The 21,253-nt window shown below is 37.9% G+C and overlaps 1 protein-coding gene across 1 annotated transcript in view; it reads left to right on the top strand.

Annotated features, from left to right (window-relative positions):
- The window catches only part of CYP39A1 (cytochrome P450 family 39 subfamily A member 1), an 83,433-nt gene that overhangs the window by 21,681 nt on the left and 40,499 nt on the right, over window positions 1-21,253 (top strand). Inside the window, exon 7 of the mRNA XM_006149083.3 lies at window positions 1,112-1,202. Within this exon, the coding sequence (XP_006149145.1) occupies window positions 1,112-1,202 (91 nt within the window). The remainder of the gene's footprint in view (window positions 1-1,111; window positions 1,203-21,253) is intronic.

The following is a 21,253-nucleotide window of genomic DNA, read 5'->3' as shown; positions in this document are numbered from 1 at the left end:
GCAGGAATGTAATTTTTAAGATGTTTAGCAATACAATTTTATCTTATAGTATAATAATGAGGAAAGATATAAAATACCTTTATTTGGCTGAGAGAGAGAGAACTCTTAAGTATGCTGTGTTTACTAACATTTGGATGTGGATGGACTGTTTTGATATTAAGTACTTTTTATAATTTAGCTTATGAAAGTTTACTGGGCTTATATAAAATGACCATGTTTCATTTGCAGAATATAAAATATGCTATTCATTTGTATTTTAAAGAAATTCAACCTCAGGGTCCAGCAGTTAGCATATTGGCTATGTCGCTGGACTCCCACGTAGTCTACCGTGGTTTGCGTCCTGGACCCAGTGGCTTAAACTCATTCTGGGCGAGTGTGCGTGCGTGCCCAAGATCCCGAGAGGAGAATGGAGGAGAAGGGATTGCAGCGTGGCCATCCCCTCTAGGGGGTGATTTCTTGCTTTCTGTCTCTCTGTCTTTTTTTTTTAGCACACGTGCCCTATAGCAAAACCCTCTCCAAAAAAAAAAAAAAAACAAAAGAAAAAGAAAGAAATTCAATCTTGAAAAATGTTTTTCTTTTGGATTAACCTTCCCAAGTGTCATCATTTGATGCTTCTGAATGTGCAATTATCCCAACATCATATTTTATATTGCTCATTGGTACACATAATCTCACTTTTCTGAGTTTTTAGTAAAGATGGGAGTTTATATGGAAAATATAGTTCAATTTAAAAGTGAGAGATTAAAATTGTAAATTTGACCTCTTAGATAACATCTCTGTTGTTCATAAAATCTGGTTCTTTTTTTTTAAAGTAAATACTTATTTAAATTGATTTATTATTTTCGCATTTAATTTGACCAGAGATAGACAGACAGAGAGAAAATGAAAAAGCAAACCGCCAAGTCCAGGAGCCATGTGGGAGTCCAGCACCTTAATCACCATGCCACCTGCCAGCCCCAAATCTGGTTCTTTTAAAAGATGCTCTTTACTAACATACTTTCAAAGTTAATTTAACTACTATCCTTGTTTTTATGTGTTTGTGGCTAATGGTATACTGCTTTTGTTTACCGTCAAAGAAGTTCGTGTTTTTAATACCTGTTCTTCTTTTAAGGCTACGTTTTGGACACTTGCATTTGTCCTCTCTCATCCCGACATCTACCAGACCATTATGGAAGGCATCTCTTCTGTGTTTGGCACAGCAGGTATCTCACCTGACTTCAGTGACATAATTGGGAACTCTTGGAATCATTACTGTTTGTTGCACATTGGCAACACTTAATACCTGTTATTTTTATTGGAATTCAGCATAATTCAGAGAGAAGTATAATTTGTTACATGTTTGTTTTGAGTTAGAAATTGGCCAGTTAGAATCCTAGAATTTATTTACTGTTTAGCAGTTTAGAAGTCATTTAGTCCAAATGAAGAATGAAGTGCTAGACAGATTGAGATTTGCCTAAATTCCTTACTTAAATATATATGTAGGCTTTTTCTACTGGTCTCTTGGCCTCTTAGTACTATTAGTCCAATGTTTTGGAGTTCAAGATTTTTCAGATTTGATGAAAGCACCATGGTGCCTAAATTCTTTACTTAAATATATACGTAGGGTTTTTCTACTAGTCTTGGCCTCTTAGTACTATTAGTCCAATGTTTTGGAGTTCAAGATTTTTCAGATTTGATGAAAGCACCATGGTGCATATTCCATGTATTACATAGCAGCACTAATCTAAGTACGGAGGTCCGATAAGGTTTGCCACCAAATGATTATATAAAACAAAGACTAACACTAAAATTTTATAGGTGTTAGAGATTTGGGATTTAGAAACTGCAAATGGGGATTGTCTTGAATTTATAATTCTGAAGTGGGCTTTTCATGTGTGATCTGTGTTTATTATTATTATTATTATTATTATTGGCAGTGATACTTTTTTTATTTCTCATGAACAAGAGAGAGAGAGAGAGAGATACCACCCTCAATATGGTCTTGATGCTGTGATCCCTCCCCAGCCTCAGCCCGCCCTGGGTCATAGGTGAGTGTGTGCCTGATGTACTTTGGACATGAGCCCTGAGCTTTCCCAAGAGGGTCAGCCTTGGTGAGCATTGTGGTTTACTGCTATGCCACGGTCCAGCCCCTGCATCTATTTGAAAAAGCAGAAATAAACACAAATGGAGAAGAGCTCCTTGTTTATTCAGTATAACTTGATCTTTTGGCTAGTCACTTTTATTAAAAAGAAAAAAAACTTAAAATGTCAAATTACATAGTCTGATATGAAAAGAATAAAAATTACTTGGTTGTCTTGGAAGAAAATAATATGCTTTTAGGGCAAAAGATATGATTCCAGTTAACAGTGGTCTTTTCCTCCATGTTTGCTAACAACATTTTATTTGGAGTTTCTTTATTTTAAATTGCTTCTTACCGAGTTAGATCTAAAAGCAAACTGGCTTGACCCACATATCAAAGCTATACTGTCTGAGTCTTGGGTGTGAAACAGCAGATGTTAGACCATTTCTATTAGAAATAGTGAATATTAGAACCATTGAGCAACAACAGGGCTAACTGATGAGATTCTGGAAATCCTGGCGAATGTAAGAGAAGACGTCTCACCTTTATGAGACGTCTGCACCCACAAAGCAGCTAGAAGTGTATGAGCGGGACCCACCTGCCTACAAATAGAAAAGGGAGCGCATGTTCGATCGTTACCTATTCTCTTCTTTCTCTTTTATCATGTCTTTACTAGACTTTTCCCTTAACTTTGGGTTCTCCAAATTCTTATCCAAAAAAATAAAAAGTAGGAGTAGGAATGCTGGAAATAATGAGGGGAATCTTTTTGACCCAAAGGCTACAACAGAAGTATAATCTTCATTTAAAGCTCTACAGCATTGAATCTGGAACTCTTGAATACAGTTCTGAGTGGAGAAAGGTAAACCTTTTTTTTCTTTTTCCACGTTCTCATTTATTTTCAGAACTATTGTTCTCATCTAACAGGAAAATGTAGTACCAGTGTAACAGCTATCCTACATCAGTGTTTTTAGCCTATGAGACACTATTACAGAATTAAAATCCATTTTTTATTACTATGTATATACAGAAGCAATTTCAGATCAACCCATGAATAAGAAGTAGTAGCTGCAGCTCAGGAATTGATATGTTGTAATGAGACCCCAGATCTGTGGGAGTTCATATCAAGAAGATACCCATGTGTTCATGCAAATTATTCTGTCAAAGAAAGAACATTAAGTGCATTGTCTTAGGCAGGGTTCTCCAGACAAACAGAACTAGTAAGATATACATAGATAGATACATACAGATATATAGAAAGATCTAGAAAGAGATTTATTATGAGGATGTGGCTGACATGACTACGAAGTTCCATGATTTGCTGTCAGTGCAGCCCCTCAATAGATTGACCCTCATTGTGGATGCCTACCTACCCTAGGGAGGGCAACATGCTTTTCCAAGTCCTCTGATTCAGATAGTGATTTATCACCCAGAACTAGTGTTTAATTTGGGTACCACAGAGCCAATCAAGTTTACACATACAATTAACCCTCACGGTTGGTATCACCCAATCCGTTGAGGTTTGTTTCTGTGGAGAACCCTAACATAGCCAGCCACATAGGTGAGGGCAGTAAGCCTATTCAGTCTACTAATTCAAATGCTTGTCTGAACCAGTAACACCCTCACAGACATACCCAGAAGTAACGTTTAGCAAAGCATCTGGACACCCCATTGTGTTACCTAGTCAGACTGACATTTGAACTAACTTCACGTGCATGCAACAAGAATCTGACTCCATACGGCAGTTTATCCATTCTGTGCTCTTCTCTATTGCAGCATCGTCCTTTCCTTCTTGGAAATATTTTTAACAATTCCCAATGCAGTGTCTCTTTGGGAAAAGAAAAGGTCAGGCTCACAGCACTTTTTTAAAGGCATTTATGCAGTTCTTTAACTATTATAAGAGCTGCCCCTCAGCATGTTTTGTCTTGTCTGTCTACTTTGAAATTAAACCCATTAGAGCTCTCTTTTGAAGATGCTTACTTATCCACCATTGTTGTAGGACATGGTTTTCGCTATTCTGTCTACCTTCTTTAACTGGTTCTGTATACAAGCTATCTTCTGACATTTCCTCAGACTTTATTATGAGTCTTTTTTTAAACCATTATTGCATTTTTAAGAGAAAGTCATGAAATTGGGTGATATATAAATAGATGTTAATTGACACCACTTTGGCTGAGTTGCAGAGTTATCACAAAATGGTGGCGTGCAGGATCTTGAACAGAGTGGATATCCCTGAGTCTCCATTTATTCTGATCTCATTTCTTCTACTTATAAACCCACCAAAAGTCAATCATAGGGACTGTGACCTAATGACCATATCACACCCAAAGGAACACTGTGAGGGGATTAAGTTTTCACTTAGTACTTTTACCATACAACCAAGTCAAGTCCCAGTATATATATATATTTGGAGGGCATTCCAAACTATAGCACAAGCGGTCTTCAAAAGTTCATATTATGAAAAACTGTGTGCATGGATTTCAAAAATACTTTGCATCAAAGTGAACATGTACTTTAATTCCATTTTCCACACACTTTTTAAAGTCCCCTCATATTTTCTACTTCCTTTTTTTGTCTCCTACAGCTACTATGATTTTATTCTTTAAAATTGCTCTCTTTTTTGGGACCAGCAGCTAGCATAATGGCTATGTCGCTGGACTCCCACATAGTCGACTGCGGTTCGAGTCCCAGACCCGGTGGCTTAAATTTAGGGCGAGTGCATGTGCGTGTGTGCCCAAGATCCTGAAAAGAGAATGGAGGAGAAGGGATTGTGGCATGGCCATCCACCCTGGGGGGTGATTTCTTGCTTTCTGTCTCTCTGTCTCTTTCTGTCTGTCTGGTGAACGCACATGCCCTATGGCAAAAACCTCTCAAAAAAAAAAAAAAAAAAACAGAGATAAAATTGCTCTCTTTTTAAAACCTCTACTGAGATACTGAGATAGAAGGAAGGTAGAAGTATATTCTCAGTCCGCCCATCTTGAATAAATATACGTTGTGTGTATGTGACATGGATGAGTTTTTTGGCATTAATGTATAATTCACATGCCATAAAATTTACCTTCTAAAGTATACAATTAGTGAGTTTTCATAAGGTGAGTATTTTAGTCTAGTGTTCTTTTGCAGCTTTATCACGTATCCAGTTAGAGTTTATACAAAGTGAATGTTATATGTAAAGTAATTTTTGACAATTTTCTACACTTAATATTTGACTTAGGAGAGACTTAGTATTCTGTGTTCCTTAGTGTGACGGTCATTCGGGTGCAACCCCCGGGGAGATATGGAAGAGATATAAGAAAACAAAGTTTTTATACTCCCAGTTCCTGGAAAGGGGTAAAAACTTACTGTGCAGAGTCACAGGAAAGATGCCAATTGTTGGCCAGGTGGCAGAAGAAAGGAGCAAGAAGAATCCATAAGCTAGAACACACTCTATGGTGGCTTCCACAAGAAAGGCAGAGTGGGCATAGAAGTTGGTCATATTAATTAGCAAATCACCTGGTTTCAAATTTTTACTCAGAATCCCTGAATCATGGTATTTGTTAAATCTAATTTCCAGTTTTATTCTATTCCAAATTGTTTTTGTATTAACCTTCCCAAACACAGCTGTGAATATATTATATACTCAGAAAATATTTCCGAGGTAACATTCATACTCCCAAGCTTTATACCCATGACCTGGGTGGTATAGTCTAGCCCAACTTTGCATGCAGAGTCACATTATAACCAAGGTGAACCTTTGAATATGCACTGAAAAAAAAAATCCTTCATTTTCTTTCTTTCTTCCTTTCTCTTTTTTTCTTTTTAAGGGAGATTTCTGCTATAGGGCATGTGCACTTGCCAGAGAGACAGAGAAAGACAGAGAGACAGAAAGTGAGAAATCACCCCCAAAGGGGGATGGCCATGCCAAAATTCCTTCTTCTCCTCCATTCTCCTCTTAGGATTTTGGGCATTTACACACATGCACCTGGCATGAGTTTTAGACCGACGGGTGTGGGATTCGAGCCACAGTGGACTATGTGGGAGTTCAGTGGCATAACCATTGTGCCATCCACTGGTCCCAGCATTCTTCGTGATATTTCTGCTATGTGTTACATTTATAATGCTACATATGACAATTCTGATATCTTCATAAGACTGTACATATAAGTAAACTCACAGATCAGAAAAATATTTTAAACTCTGCCCCTCGTTTTTTATTTGTAAACTACAATTACCATATTGATAACCTAACAACTTTTAAAAGCAACATGGTATAACTGTGCCAGTAAAATTTACCCAAATAAATTAATGACAACTGATAATGAGCACTTTATCCCAGATAGCTGATTTTCAGTTCATATGTACAATCATCTCTATTTTTCATGTATCTACGTCACCTTTTTTTAGAGAATTATTTTAATTTTGGTTTATTATTATTAATATTTTTAATCTTGCTATAGGGCACATGTACTCACCAGAGAGAAACAGAGGGAGAGGGAAAGTAATAAAGCAAGCTTCCAGGTCTGGGACTCAAACCATGGTCGTCCACTGCCTTAACCACCATGCTACCTGCTGGCCCCCCTTATGCCTGCCTCTGAAAACACTGCCTGGACATGTGGATCTAAGCTCTTCCAATGACCTCTAAGACTTTATTGCATTAATCACCAATCCTTTGGTAGGTTCCACCTTTCTTTCTCCACTGGCTCTTTTCCCTCAGTGCGTCAGATCTGGTATCCTCTGCTCAGCAATATCCAATGGCCTCACATCTCAGAATAAAATGTAATACATGGCATCAGAAGCTCTGTCATTTGATCCCTGTCCGCTTCCACAACCTCATTTCTGCTTCTTTCTCCTTGTTTATCTTACTCCAGCCACATTCATCCAATAAATATTTGTTGAGCTCATTTTACATACTAGGAGCTGTTTCAGGAGTTTGAGATATATGAACAAAATAAGGATTACTTTCCACTTGGTGCTTATATTCTGATATAAGCAGACAGGCAATTTTTGGAGAGGTTTTTGCTATAGGGCACGTAAGGATTACTTTTCACTTGGTGCTTGTATTCTGATATAAGCAGACGCAATTTTTGGAGAGGTTTTATGCTATAGGGCACATGTGCTTGCCAGAAAGACAGAGACAGAGAGACAGAAAGCAAGAAATCACCCCCCAGGGGGCATGGCCATGCCACAATCCCTTCTCCTCCATTCTCTCAGAATCTTGGGCACACATACACATGCACTTGGCATGAGTTTAAGCCACCGTGTCTGGTACTTGAACCACGGCCGACCACATGGGAGTTCAGCGACATAGCCATTATGCCAATGTTGGTCCCCTGATCTTCCGCCCCCTCCAAATGATTCCAATGTAAGAAGTCCCCTACACATTGATCCTAGCAGGAACTCTGGGTAGATGTGTCTTCTGTTCCTCATCCTACCCCTCAGCAGCACTGCAGAGGGTGCCCCTTTCTCTCCTGTGGTTCCATTCACTTTTCCCCGTAGCTGGTCTTTGTCACTTCTAATTTTTAATCCACAGTGGTCTTGCTAAATTTTATCAGTGGGATTGCTTTGAGGTGAGCAGCAGAACCTAATTAGTTAATTTAGTAGGAAAAAATAAAACAAATTTATTAAGTCTGTTAGGTAGTTCACAGAACTTGTAGGAGGGCAGTACAACCAGGCTTGGAAGGTGCACAGCCAGGAGACATGCTCCAAATCAGGCTGCAGACCTGATCTAGCAAGCACAGCCCTCCCACTGATGCCAAGCACATTGTGGCCACTGGCACAGGATGCTAAAGGACACTGTCCCAGCATCCTCAGCCTGCAAAAACTGCACTTGCTGCCTGTCTCCATTTCTTTATATCCCTCTTTTTTCCTCAGTTTATTATTACTTCTAACTGAAATATAAAGTTGTATGTACATACAGTATAATATCAAAAGTTTATATTAATTGTGGAATAGTTAAATCTAGATTATTAACAAATACATTATCTCAAATGATCACATTACTAACTCTTTTTGTTAAGATTTATTTATTTAATTTTATTTGTTATTATTAGGTATCTTTTTTTTTATTTGACCAGAGGGATACAGAGAGTGAGTGTGAGAGAGAGAGAGAGAGTTTCCAGGTCCAGGATTAGAACCATGGTCTGCCATGTGATGATCCAGCACCTTTAACCACCATGCCACCTGCTGGCACCCACTAACTCTTGATTCTAATTCTGGGTTCATAACCTCACTGCAAAATCTATTTTCATGGTAATGTCCTAGCTTCTAGGGAGTCAAAGAGAGCAAAATGGGGCATTTTTCTGTTCCATAATCATAGATAAGCTTCTGTTGAAACATCAGTTCAGATTTTGCATAGTGCATAGTCAAAAACAAACACATCAGTGTGTGTGTGTGTGTGTGTGTGTGTGTGAGTGAATTACTGGGTTGCCAGAAAAGTCATGATGTATTTTTTTGGTTTTCTGAGCAAAAATGCATCATGACTTTTCTGATAACCCAGTATATAATATTTTTATATACGTGAGTTTAAGAAATAAACACATGGACCAACAGGTGACGTGCAGGTAAGGCTCTGGATCTCACATGGCTGACCCCATGGTTCAAGCCCCGGACCTGGCAGCTTGCAAAACCAGGTGTATTTCTAGGTACATCCAAAATTACAAGGGGAAGAATAGAGGAGGATGGATTGTGCCATGGCCATCTTGTGGGGTGATTTCTCTTTTTCTCTCTTTTTCTCTGGCAAGGGCACACACACTTTGTCAAAAATCTCAAGAAAAAAAAATCTTAACAAAAAAACAGAAGTAGCATATTACTACATAAGTTAAGTTTATAACTATAATTATTTATGGATATAACTAGGTACCTTTTTATAAACATAAGTATGTGTTTGTGTCTATATATAAATGTATATCAATGTGTATGCACACACAGGAAGGACTTTTTAATAAGTTCATGGAAAATATATATTATGATAAAAACTAGGCATGGATTTTGAAAATTATTTACACCAAAATAAACTTGTACTTTAATTCCGGCATGGATTTCGAAAATTATTTACACCAAAATAAACTTGTTCTTTAATTCCATTTTTCTATGAACTATTTGAAGTGCACCTTGTCTACCTCTTGTCTATTCTCAAGTGAGGTGACCCCTTGTTAACAGTCTGTGAAGACAGACTAGATACATTTATATCTCTGCACCACATTCATAGAGTATGCGTGAATTCTTGATCATTTTTAAAAGTACAATAATTAACTGAAACACCAATGTGTTTCAGTTCTAGCCAAAAGCAAATGTTTATCCTCTTTATTTATTTAAAAATCCACACAATAATAGTTCAACCAAATTTTATTTATTATGTTTAATAAAGAAAATAATGTATTTTGAAATCTTTCTTCTCCTGTAGTGTTTAATTTGTTCTCAAATTGGTAAACATTGCTATATCTACAGGTCTGAAAAAAATATCATTATCCATTATTTTACTTTACACTGTGTAGTATGGCATATTCAATTTTGTTTATTGAAGCAGTTACATTTTAGTTTGTTAAGGAACATTCTGATAACCTCATCATAGTTTACTTTTTTTTCCTTTTTTTTTTTTTTTAAGGATATTTAATTCTTTCAGGAAAGAAAGAGAGAAAGGCACCACCAACAGGGTCCTCACATTGACCCACCCCCGGTCTCAGCCAGCCTAGGTCACAGGCACATAGGCACATGTCCAGCATGCACAGGGAGACCTCAGGATGCAAATCCAGGGCCTTTCCATACAGCCTCATTGTTGCGAAGCATTGTGTTACCACTATGCCACCATGGCTAGCCTGCTTTTCTTCTTTATTGTACTTAAAACACGAGCACATATTTAAATGCATTTTGTTTTCTTAGCTTCATTGTACTTTTTTTTGTTTTTTTTTTTTCAAGATAACACTAAAGTAATACTGAATTACAAAAATTAATCATCAGCCTAAGGACTCACATATATGAACAACTGACCTAAAGTAGTCAAAGGCTTTAACATTTAGGTCCTGTATAGATTATGTTATAAAACAATTTTCATTTCTATAATAATTCTAGACTCCTAGCCCAGGAATCTCCCCATCAACAGAGGCTTATTCTGTCTTAGAAACAAACAAAAAGCAAGCGAATAAAAATGTAATTGAATTGTTTTCATCAATTGCATTTGACTCTATTCACCTATTCCTTTCAACATAGGGTAGCGTACACAGCACACTTTATTTTCCTAGTTTTACTTCCCAGTTGTTTAAGAAAAAATAGTAAAAATTTCCTGTTAATTTACAAAGAACAAGATTAATTAGTAGAAGTGTGTCTATATAGAAATATTCCCTGTCTTATACAGAAGTCATGATTTGTGCATCATAAAAGATACATACAGAATCTCCATTGAATTATAGCCAAGTGTTGGATTTGTGAATTTATCTTCTTAAAGTTTTGCTATAGGGCACATTGCACTTGCCAGAGAGAAAGAGAAAGAGAAAGTGAGAAAGCACCCTCCCCAGGGGGGATGGCCATACCATAATCCCTTCTCCTCCATTCTCCCCCTCTTTGGATTTTGGGTGCATACACACACATACACAATGTTATTTTTCAAGCTGCAAAGTCCAGGATTCAATGTGTGCAATCAGCCAGGTGGTATTCCGTTGCCATAACCACCATGCAACTGGCTGGTCTAGAGTCATGAATTTTATTCCTGTCATCCATTGGTTATATGATTTTAAAAAAAGAGAAACCTTACTTAGAATCAATCAACAACACTTTTTGTTACCACTGTGTTTTGATTTAGCAGCAATCCAACATTGTGAGATGACTTCCTGTACTACATGGTAACATCAACTTGCATGGTTACTCATCATATACTTGGTGAGGATAGACTCTGCCTCTACTTATAAACAAATATGAAAGCTAGCAATGTGATGAATAAAGGATGGATCTTACGTTGATATTTTAGGCAAACTCCATTGTTTGCATTATTTTAATTTGTCAGAGCCCTGCTCCAGCTGGGGTGGGTTGAGGCTCATACACAGGAAGGCGATACGGGGGAACAGGAATCAGACTGAGACCTCTATGCCTTTCAGCATGTTCTCAGCTGACTACAGCCAGAGCAAGCTCAGGACTGTAGCCCCAATGGCTAGGAGACATACGTTATTTATTATTGAGGGAGTTTTACAGGAGTAGGAGGGGTGAGGGGAAGTAAAAGATTTTACTCTAAAAAAGTAAAGTATTCAGAGCATAGGAACAATAATCATAAAACATGATGTCTGTTTTGTTTAGGTATAAACAGTCATAAACCTCAGAATGATGGAGTCCATTTGTCTGGTGCATTCTTTCCTTAGATCTTGATTACCAGGAAAGGTCTTTTGGATGAAGGTGCTCTCAGGAATCTTGATAACCTCAGTCTCAGGCCAGCTTGATAACTTCAGCCCCAGACCAGCTTGAGAACTTCAGCCCCTGGCCAGTTTGAGAACTTCAGCCTCAGGCTAGGGTGGCAGCGGATTGCCAGTTACAAAGACCTAGATAGAAATTCTGTCTGGTTAAGTAAAGACAAGGTTAATATATACTAAAGTGGAATACCTATATTATCTCTGGGGTAAGCAGTTTAAGGACTGACCTAAAGGTTATTGTGTACTCGTGACCCTCTACGTGCTGTTTCATACAATGGCTATGGCTTGGGGAGCGGCAATCTTTCCTTGTCCTTCGATCAAAGATGACCCATGGTCTTTGTTTGGAGTAACAATACCTCAGTACCTCGCAGATGAGTTCCTAAGTCCCTCCCAGCTACTGAGATCAGTTCACCAATTTAGTAGCTTTAACCCAACCTTTCCAATGCTTATCTATGTAATCCTCAGTAGGAGAAGTGAATGCAGCATTCTTTATTGACATTTTCCAGGCAGGTGGGATGAGTCTAATGGGAGTAATTCCCGTTCTCCACCGCTGCCTTAGGGATCCACATTCCTTCAGGATTATTGTAAAAGTTATAGTAAGGCTGGGGGTGTTATTTTACCTTTATGGGGTACCGGGGTACCATAACAACAGTAAAGCTCATAGCAGAGAGATTGAAAGGACAAACCAGTACAGCAACAGTTGACACCTTGAGCTCATGGCTACAGCCCTGCTTGCAGCTTCTCAGACAAGCCTTGTGTAGACATGAGAGGCAACTCCCCAAGTTCTGCCTGTGTTAGCTACTTGGGCTCTGCCATTAATTCATTAGTTTTGCTGTATTGCATTTAAATACTTTCATTTCTTCTTAAAACCTTATAGATTATCATTGTTTACCTATAACTTGCATGCACTTTTCTTCTGCTTGGATGTGTCTCAGTACCATCTTGCCAACCAATGATTATATTCTTGGAGGAGTCTGTCACGGCATGTTATAGACCTGAATCCCATCAGTTAACTTGGGAAACTCACTCTCATTACCTCTGTTCTGCCTGTCAGGGCTCAGTGGCTGATACCCACAGATGTGTCTGTGATAAATTCTTGGTTCTTCATGTAACACATTGGTCAAAATATTGAAGAAATACATCAAGTAGCAGAGTCAAGGGCACTCCAATGGAATTACCAACAGAAATAAGTTATTTTATTTCAAAAATGTTTCTTCCACTCCTCCTGTTAGCCTAACAATATGAATGTAATATGGAAATTGTGGAGGCTATACCATATAGTATAATTTCATGTAGCCTCGTTTTCCTTTGTTAGTCTAGTTAATAAAATCCTGGAATGAGCCCAGGAAACCACAAATTATAGAGGAGCTCCTCATAAACTAATTTTCTTTCATCAATCTTTTGAAGACCATATGTAGATTACTTAAGAAAATATTCATAAGTGCAGGCAATTTCACCTAAAATTCTTTTCCACCCAAAATACATCATTTTGATGTCTTCTTTTTTTCCTTGATCTCAAAGACCAAGAGGGTGTCATTTTCAAACTCAGCATGTGGCTTTCTAATATACTAATCCAGTCATAAAACAGAGTGAGACTTGCATGTATGATATCTGACTGTGAATGATATTATAGTAGGCTTTCTTCCATTATTTTCTGCCTTCAGTACCTGAAGCAGGTCTTGGCATACCCTAACTCAGGAGATCATGTGTAAATCTACTCTCTTAGCATTAACAAAACTAACAAAATACCTCTAAGTGCTAAAGGTTATTTAATATCTCTGTTCAAAATTCACAGGCTTGGAGGTGGGTTCTATTTTGGTATTTTTCATTCTATTAATTCTTTGACTATCTTACTTCAGTCCAGTACTGTTAATCTGCTGTATTTATTCTCTACATTTTTCATTTAGACACAGTTTTCTTTTTTCAGAGTATTCTACTGGAGAATTATTCAGGCATTTGGGTAATCTTTTTTTGTCCTGTATAGAAAATACAGAGGGAGCATGTCCTTTTAAAAGAAATTTTCAGAGGACATGTGCACTTACGAGAGAGAAAAGAGAGAGAAAAACCCTCTCCATTGGGACATGCTCATACCTCTATCCATTCCCATTTGGGTAGATGTGAAGCACTCATGCACAAGCGCTTGACATTTTTCTCAAACCACAGGGGCCAGGATTCAGACTGCAGTCCGCCATGTGAAATTCACTTCTCTAACCACTAGGCTATGGGACCAACCCTGACGTAAAGAAATCTTGAAGTCAATCAACCTCTCTCCATAGAAGCCAAGTCAGAAAGTTCAGAATCAGTACATTAACTTTACACATAAGGGATCTTTCTAGAAGAAAAATGTTTGGACACTTTAAAATCTACTTACTCTGGTCTTACTTAGTGAATATTCCCTCCTTTTCATTTATTATAAATTTGGCTGTGTCTTTTAGTCCTTGAAAAAACTCTCATACTTATGAAGCAGGCTCCATTTTATCTTCTATTAAATAGAGAAACTGATAGCCTCTTTTTTTAATATATAAGGGAAATACTTCTGAAAATAATTTTTTTTTTTCAGGAGACAACCTTATGTGGTTGACTTGGTATAGGGCACCGAACTTTTTTTTTTTTTGAGACGTTTTTGCTATAGGGCGTGTGTGCTCGCCAGATAGAGAGAGACAGAGAGACAGAAAGCGAGAAATCACCCCCCAGGGGGGATGGCCACACCGCAATACCTTGTCCTCCATTCTCCTCTCGGGATCTTGGGCACACACGCACGCAAACCTGGCGTGAGTTTAAGCCACCGGGTCCGGGTCGCGAACTGCGGTCGACTACATGGGAGTCCAGCGACATAGCCATTATGCTAACTGCTGGTCTCTGAACTTCTTTTGAAGTGATAGGATGGGATACTTTATATGTGCATTTATGGATGGAGTCTGTCCCTTCTCCTTATCTCCCACTGGTTGTAATAACCTGTTCTAAGCAATGTTGTAGTCTTTGGTGTCTTTCTCCGTCCCTTGTTATCTTCGCCTCTTTCATGCTCAGTTTGTTGTTACAGAGGTCAAAATGAAGCAGCTAAGCAGAGTCTACTTCCAGTTATTGCTCTTAATTCTTCAATAGGAATATCTTTGGTGATAAAATTTTATCTAAAACCCTTCAGATGTCAAAAAGCCATATCCACCTCTAAAACGAAACTAGAGCTGGAAGCTCAGGATTGGCCCTGGTGCTTGGAAGAAGCTGGTGCTGAAAGGAAGTGCTGCAGGAGACATGGATTGTCAGGCTCCCCAGAGGATCCCTAAACCCCCAGGGCCCCTATTCTCATGTCCATAGACAATCTCTTAGCTCATCCTTTCTTTCCTTCTGTCTGTATTCACCCTCAAAGCCTGAAGCTTCTTTTTAAGCCTCCCTGCCCATTTACATCTTCAATTCCTATTCATTTAACCGGTATTTGTCTTGCATAAAGAAATCAGATTAAATAGAGCCTATATGGAAGAAACTATAGTATTTTTAGAAATATTTAAGAAAGATAAAGAAAGAGGCATACATGTTCCTGTATGGGAAGATTTAATATCATGAAAAATGCTAAGTCCTTTCAAATCACTGTACATTTAGTTGATTATAATGAGAATTCCAATGGAGTTTGTTTATTTAGAATTTACTTAAATGTCTTATACTTTTATTAAGAAAATAACTGTGCTGATAAATATAAAACATTTGATATATAAATTAGTAAGGCCAGACTAGTTATTAGTAAGGCAAGGTTTTATTAAGATAATAAAGGTTGAGGAGCCAGCAGGTGGAGTGGTGTTTAAGAGTGCTGGACTCCCACATGGTTGACTGTAGTTCAAGTCCTGGACCTGGAGGCTTGCTTTCTCACTCTCTCACTCTGTCCCTCTCTGGTGAAATAAATAAATAAATAAATAAACAAATAAATAAAGTTAAATAAAATAATTCTTTTTTAAAAAGATAGTGAAGTTTGCTATAACAAAATAGTACACAACTGGCACAACAAAAACAGCCAACCCACTTATTTGTTCTTTTTTTTTTTTTTTTTAAGGCTTACCATAGGGCTTATGTGCTTGTCAGAGAGAAACAGAGAGAGAGATAGCAAGAGAAAGTGAGGAATCATCCCCTAGGGGGAATGGTCATGCCACAATCCCTTCTCCTATATTCTCTTCCTGGAATTTTGGGCACATGCACACACATAACTCCTGGTGTGATAGTCTGGGATTCAAACCATGGTTGGCCATGTGGGAGATCAGCACTTTAACTATCTTGCCACCTGCTGGTTCCAATTTTCCACCTTTTGCCAACAAAAATACATAATCTTTTCTTTGAAAACTAAAAAAAAAAGGAAGAATTTATTTTTCTATTTTGTTTCATACTGAGGCAAAGTCAAACTGTTTACATTTGCAATGTATTCTTATTCTAGAAAGCTACAGTAAGGGGAGAAAATCCACCTATAAAGAATTTATAGGGAATAGCAGTGAACTAGAAGGCATTCAGCTTCACAGCTGCCATGTACTGTATAGTCTTTTATCTACTCTTATCCTCTCTCGCTTGAACTTCTGTAAATTTGACTTAATATCTTTCTCACAGATATTTTGTCTCACAGAACATAATACACTTGTACAATAACATAAGAGGTTTGTGTTATGTAAGGAGGAAAAAAAACCCACAAGTCTTTTTTTCTCCTCTGTTAAATAGATATTCAGGGGGCTGGCTATGTGGCCCAGAGGTAGTACATTGCTCAAGAAAAGTCAGATTTCACATGGTGACCGTGGTTCAGATCTGCTGCCCAACCATTCTGAAATACAATGGGCAGCTGGCAAGTGCCCAAGAGCTTATAGGCAGAGGACGGGAAGAAGGGGATTGCGCTTGACTAGACCCTGCGGAAGGTGCCCCTCTCTCTGTTTCTGTCTGTCGCCCACTCTCACATGCACACAGTCTCTAGTAAAGAAAATAAGTCCTTAAATGAAAGAAATTTTCAGGAAGTAACATAAAATATTGATTTTAAATCACGTTTTTGAAAGGTCTTCCCAGTCTTCTGAGGATGGAACCGTAAATTCACTTTATTCAAATAATCTTCCCTTCTCTTTTTTATGAAATTTAAAAGTTTTTATTTATAATTAACAAATAATTATACTTGTTTATGGGATACAGTGAAATTTTCTAGTACATAAATATAATGTGTAATAATCAAATCAGGGTAATTAGCATATCCATCATCTTTAAAAAGTATCATTACTTTCCATTGGAAACATTCAAACTCCTCTCCTATTTTGAATTATACAATAAATTTCTGTTAACTGTAGTCAGCCTAACCGCACTATAGAATATTGGAGCTTATTCCTGTTATCTAACTGTAGTTTTGTATTAGTCCACATCCCTCTGTTCCGAAGACCCACTAATTTACATTCTCCCGACAGTGTTTAAGTGTTCCCCTTTCAGGGCCTGATGGTGGCACAGCAGTAAACGTGTCAGTACCAGGAAGTCCTGTACTGAAGGTTCCCTGTTCAAGCCTTGAGACCTCCCAGAATGCAACAGTAACACACTTGCCCATGATCAGAGCTTGCTGAAAGACTAAGGTGTATCACAGCGTCCAGACCCTGTTGGGGCTTCTCTCTAATCTCTATCCGTCACTCGAGAAAGAAAGAAACAAAAACATTCTCTTTTCTTCACATCCTCAATAGCACATATGTTTTGCCTTTTGACGAATTTTTCCTGTTTTTTTCCTAAAGACATTTGGTTGTGGTGTGCACCATGTCCCACTGATATTACTCGAATGTGGTGATATAGCTCATACCACCTGGGGCGGGTCCAGCCCAAAGCATCAACCACATTCAAGAAAGCCGTGTCTTTTGTGCTGAATACTTACCTTGCTCATAAAGTGCCCAGTGCTTAGCCAAGTTTATTCTATGGCCTCAATTACTCACTAATCATTTTAACATTGCTTCTCTTCCTATCTCTGCTACCATCTATTTTTCACTTCCGGTATAACCCTGTACTGGATATTTATCTCACTATTCTCTTGGTCCTGAGGAATACAGATAAATATGTGTTTTGAGAAGAAACGAGTCATCAAGGTCTTTATTCAATGCCAAAAATGAATTTTCCTTTCTATTATTCGTAAAGGTCAGCTTCACAGCATTTCTTTTCAAAATTAAAAGAATAATTGTAAAACGGAAATGATTGCTTTCTCCATTTGGGAGACAACTCAACAAACAAATATTCATCTCACCAAAAATCTCCACAAATGTGGAACCAGCCCATCCTATCTATAAATCACTTAAGTTGCTGTTGCAGAATCATTTGACACACAAAACCTATTGTAAGCAGTATTATCTACCACTGAACATTTTATTCACTGTTATTTTCTCTAAATGGGATGTGCTAACCTTTTCCAATGGACATAGATTTCTTTTGAAAACAGCCATTTTGTAAATATAAGAGAGAGAAACACAGAGAGGGGAAGTGAGAAATCACTCCCTAGGGTGGGTGGGCACTCCACAACCCCTTTTCCACTCTCCTCTCAGGATTTTGAACATGGATGCACACATGCCTGGTGTGTTTTTCAAGCCACTGGTTCTGGGACTCCAGCCACACAGCCAGCCATGAGAGATCTAGCATATTAACCGCCATGCCACCTACTGGCCCCAAAATATTTTTGAAATAAAGTTAGACATATAAATTTAAAAAATAGAATCCTAGAACATTATTTATATTTAAGTTTTTAAAATCTTCGAAAGGGGGACCAGCAGTTGGCATAATGGCTATGCTGCTGGACTCCCATGTAGTCGACTATGGTTCAAGTCCTGGACCCAGTGGCTTAAACTCACGCCAGGCGTGTGTGCATACTTGTTCAAGATCCTAAGAAGAGAATGGAGGAGAAGGGATTGCAGCATGGCCACCCCCTGCCCTGGGGGGTGATTTCTCTACTTCTGTCTCTCTGTCTCCCTCTGCTTTTCTGGTAAGCATATGCACCCTATAGTAAAAACCTCTCAAAAAAAAAAAAATCCTTGAAAGGAAGGATGTATGATACTCTAGAGAGGGTTGGGGAAGAGGTAGGTACTAGGGATCTAAATAGTTTCATGCCCTAGTATTATTTCATTATTTTTGTGTAAAAGTTACAAAAATGTTGTATTTTCCAAGCTATTATGTCGTCTAGAGTAAACACTAACTTTTTATTATTTGATTTTTTTTTTTTCAAAGAAATGATTTAAAATTGGAAGCAGAATTTTTTGGGCTAAATTTTGTTATGAATCACTGCTGAAAGTTAGCCCATTAAGTTTGTTTTTCATGTATTTTCTCCCAGGTTTATTCCTCCTCATGTGAACCGTGACCTTTTTTGCACTCTCAGTATTGGAACAAGCTAGTCTATGAATATGAAAAGACTACCTCTGTGAAGGAATGTGTTTACTTCAAGACAGGGAAAAGCAAATAGAGCTGAGAATCCAGGCTTTCGAAAAGTAAAGACAGAGGTGGTAGACTTCAGGGATGTGCTCCTTGAATTTTAGAAAGAATTGATTACTTGCTCTCATTCTTTTTTCCACATTTCTCTTGGTAATCCATACATCTGTCTTTTCTTTATGGAGAAACACAGGGCTTTCCTCAGTATTCGACCCCACGTTGCAACCCCCGTTTCTGATTTAGTCTCCTCAGAATTATATCTCAAGAGGTCTGAATGATTCTATAAATGCCTGCCAGCCTCCTCCTTTTCTGTCAAAACATGAATTATTTCTCCCAAAGTTATTAGTTAAACTTTCATGTAATGTTACTCAAGGGCTATAGAAACAATTTTATGTGTATTTACTTACATCTATGGATGTATATATGTGTATGTGTCTGCATACATGTATGTGTACACATGTGTGTGTAAGGAGAAATATCAAGGAAGCAGAAGAGCTGTCAAAGAAGAACATCCTTTAGTAATTCTATCTGGCCTATGTTCCTTTAAAAACAATAAGAAATCATATTTTTATGATTAATTTGGGAATTTAAGTTAGTTTTCTTTCTGCCTGGGTGGCTTCTACCCATCCTTCCAGGCTTACTTGAGATTCTAGCCCTAGGCAAGAAGGGATGAACTCCACTGAAATTTGAATCCTCTCCCATAAAATTGTATAGTTATTTATATCCCAGTATTGTTTTGTGTTTTTGTGTCCAAAATCTTCTAAGACAGGGACTGAGTCTTACTATTTTCTCCTCTCTGGGGAAGCAGTGTGACAGAGTAGCAAGGGTGAGGGCTTTCACTGTAGACCAACAGGCTTTAAATCTGGTCTCTTCAGACACGGAAACCCCTGTGAAGCTTGTTTAGCTGGTCGAAAGCTAGGAATGAATAAAGTGATTCAAAATATTTATGCCTTTAGGTGATTGATCAGTGTTATGCTCTTCCTATATCACCTATGCTAGGACTAACACATAGCTAGAAAAAAAAATATATATATATAAAATATATAAAACATTTATATTGAATGAATCAATGACTAAATAGAATTTCAGTCTATTATATGTCCTTCACAAGTATAATTTATATGTACTATGGTATAATGTGCTTATCATGAATGTAATCCCAGAACTATACATACATTACTTTAGAAACATTTTATTTATTTATTTATTTATTACTATTGCTGAATGCAAAAGTCATCTTTTGTTTTATTTGGTTTCAACTATCCCAAGGTTGGGACCAGCAGATGGCGTAATGGTTATGTCTCTGGACTCCCACGTAATCAACCACAGTTTGAGTCCTGGACCCAGCTACTTAAAACTCACACCAGGCACATGTGTGTGCATGCTCAAAATCCCGAGAGAATGGAGGAGAAAGGATTGCCGCATGGCTATCCCCGGTGGGGAGTGATTTCTCATTTTCTGTCTCTCTTTCTCTGTCTCTTTGGCAAGCACACATCCCCTATAACAAAAATATGTCTTAAAAAAAAAAAAAGAAAAATCCCAAGGTTGAATTTTATTGCTTTTGTGCCAAGAGTTAAACAGATGGTTTCTTAATTTTACCCCAAATTACCCATAGTTTCTTTCCTGGCCTGTCTTCTGTACGGGTCTTGGTCCCTGTTAGGCTCCAGCCCTTTTGATGATTACCTTGGCCTTCTTCCAAGTGGAGCCTTCTAATTTTAGAGTCATAATGCTGGAAGAACAAACCACAGATGTGCATTGAAATATGCGCCGTCTGGGTACAGAGCCATTTCTAAGATGCTGTTTGAAGACTTAGTATATTTCCTTTTCTTTTTCTTTGGTCCAAGAATACTACTTTATTTTCCCCAGATCACATTGGGATTTGAGAAACTAAAAATATTTTATCAAAATATCTAGTTTCTAAGTATAGTCTACCTCTCTCATACTATAATTCAATTAATCTAGTAAGAATAGTTAGGAAGCATCAAGTGGAATGGTGGTTAAGGTACTGGACTCACACATGCCTGATCACGGTTCGATTCCTCAACCCAGGGGCTTGCAAGTAACGCTGGGCACATGCGCACGAGTGCCCAAAATCCCAGGAGGAGAAGGGATTATGACGTGGCCATCCCCTCTGGGTGTGATTTCACATTTCTTTCTTTCTGTCTCTTTTCTTTCTGGCAAGGGCACACACCTTATGGCAAAAAAACTTAAAAAAATAAATAAGTAAAAAAATCAAAAACCTTAATACAAACACCCCTTCCCCCTGAAGGAGATCGGAAACTTTACATTTACTAGAGTGCAAACTTTTTTAGGATCAGAATTAAGCCTGTCTTATAAGAGAGTGGTCACTTGGGAGTCTCTCAGATCTAATTTGAAACAGAAACCCTGAAGTTTTGTGAAGTACAAAGAAAATTTTTTTTTCTGTATCCTATAA

Source organism: Tupaia chinensis, unplaced genomic scaffold (genome assembly GCF_000334495.1).
Source record: "Tupaia chinensis unplaced genomic scaffold, TupChi_1.0 Scaffold000252_1, whole genome shotgun sequence".
Classification (NCBI taxonomy): domain Eukaryota; kingdom Metazoa; phylum Chordata; class Mammalia; order Scandentia; family Tupaiidae; genus Tupaia; species Tupaia belangeri.
Note: the sequence above shows the minus strand (reverse complement) of the source record. Positions and strands in the feature narration are given on the sequence as shown.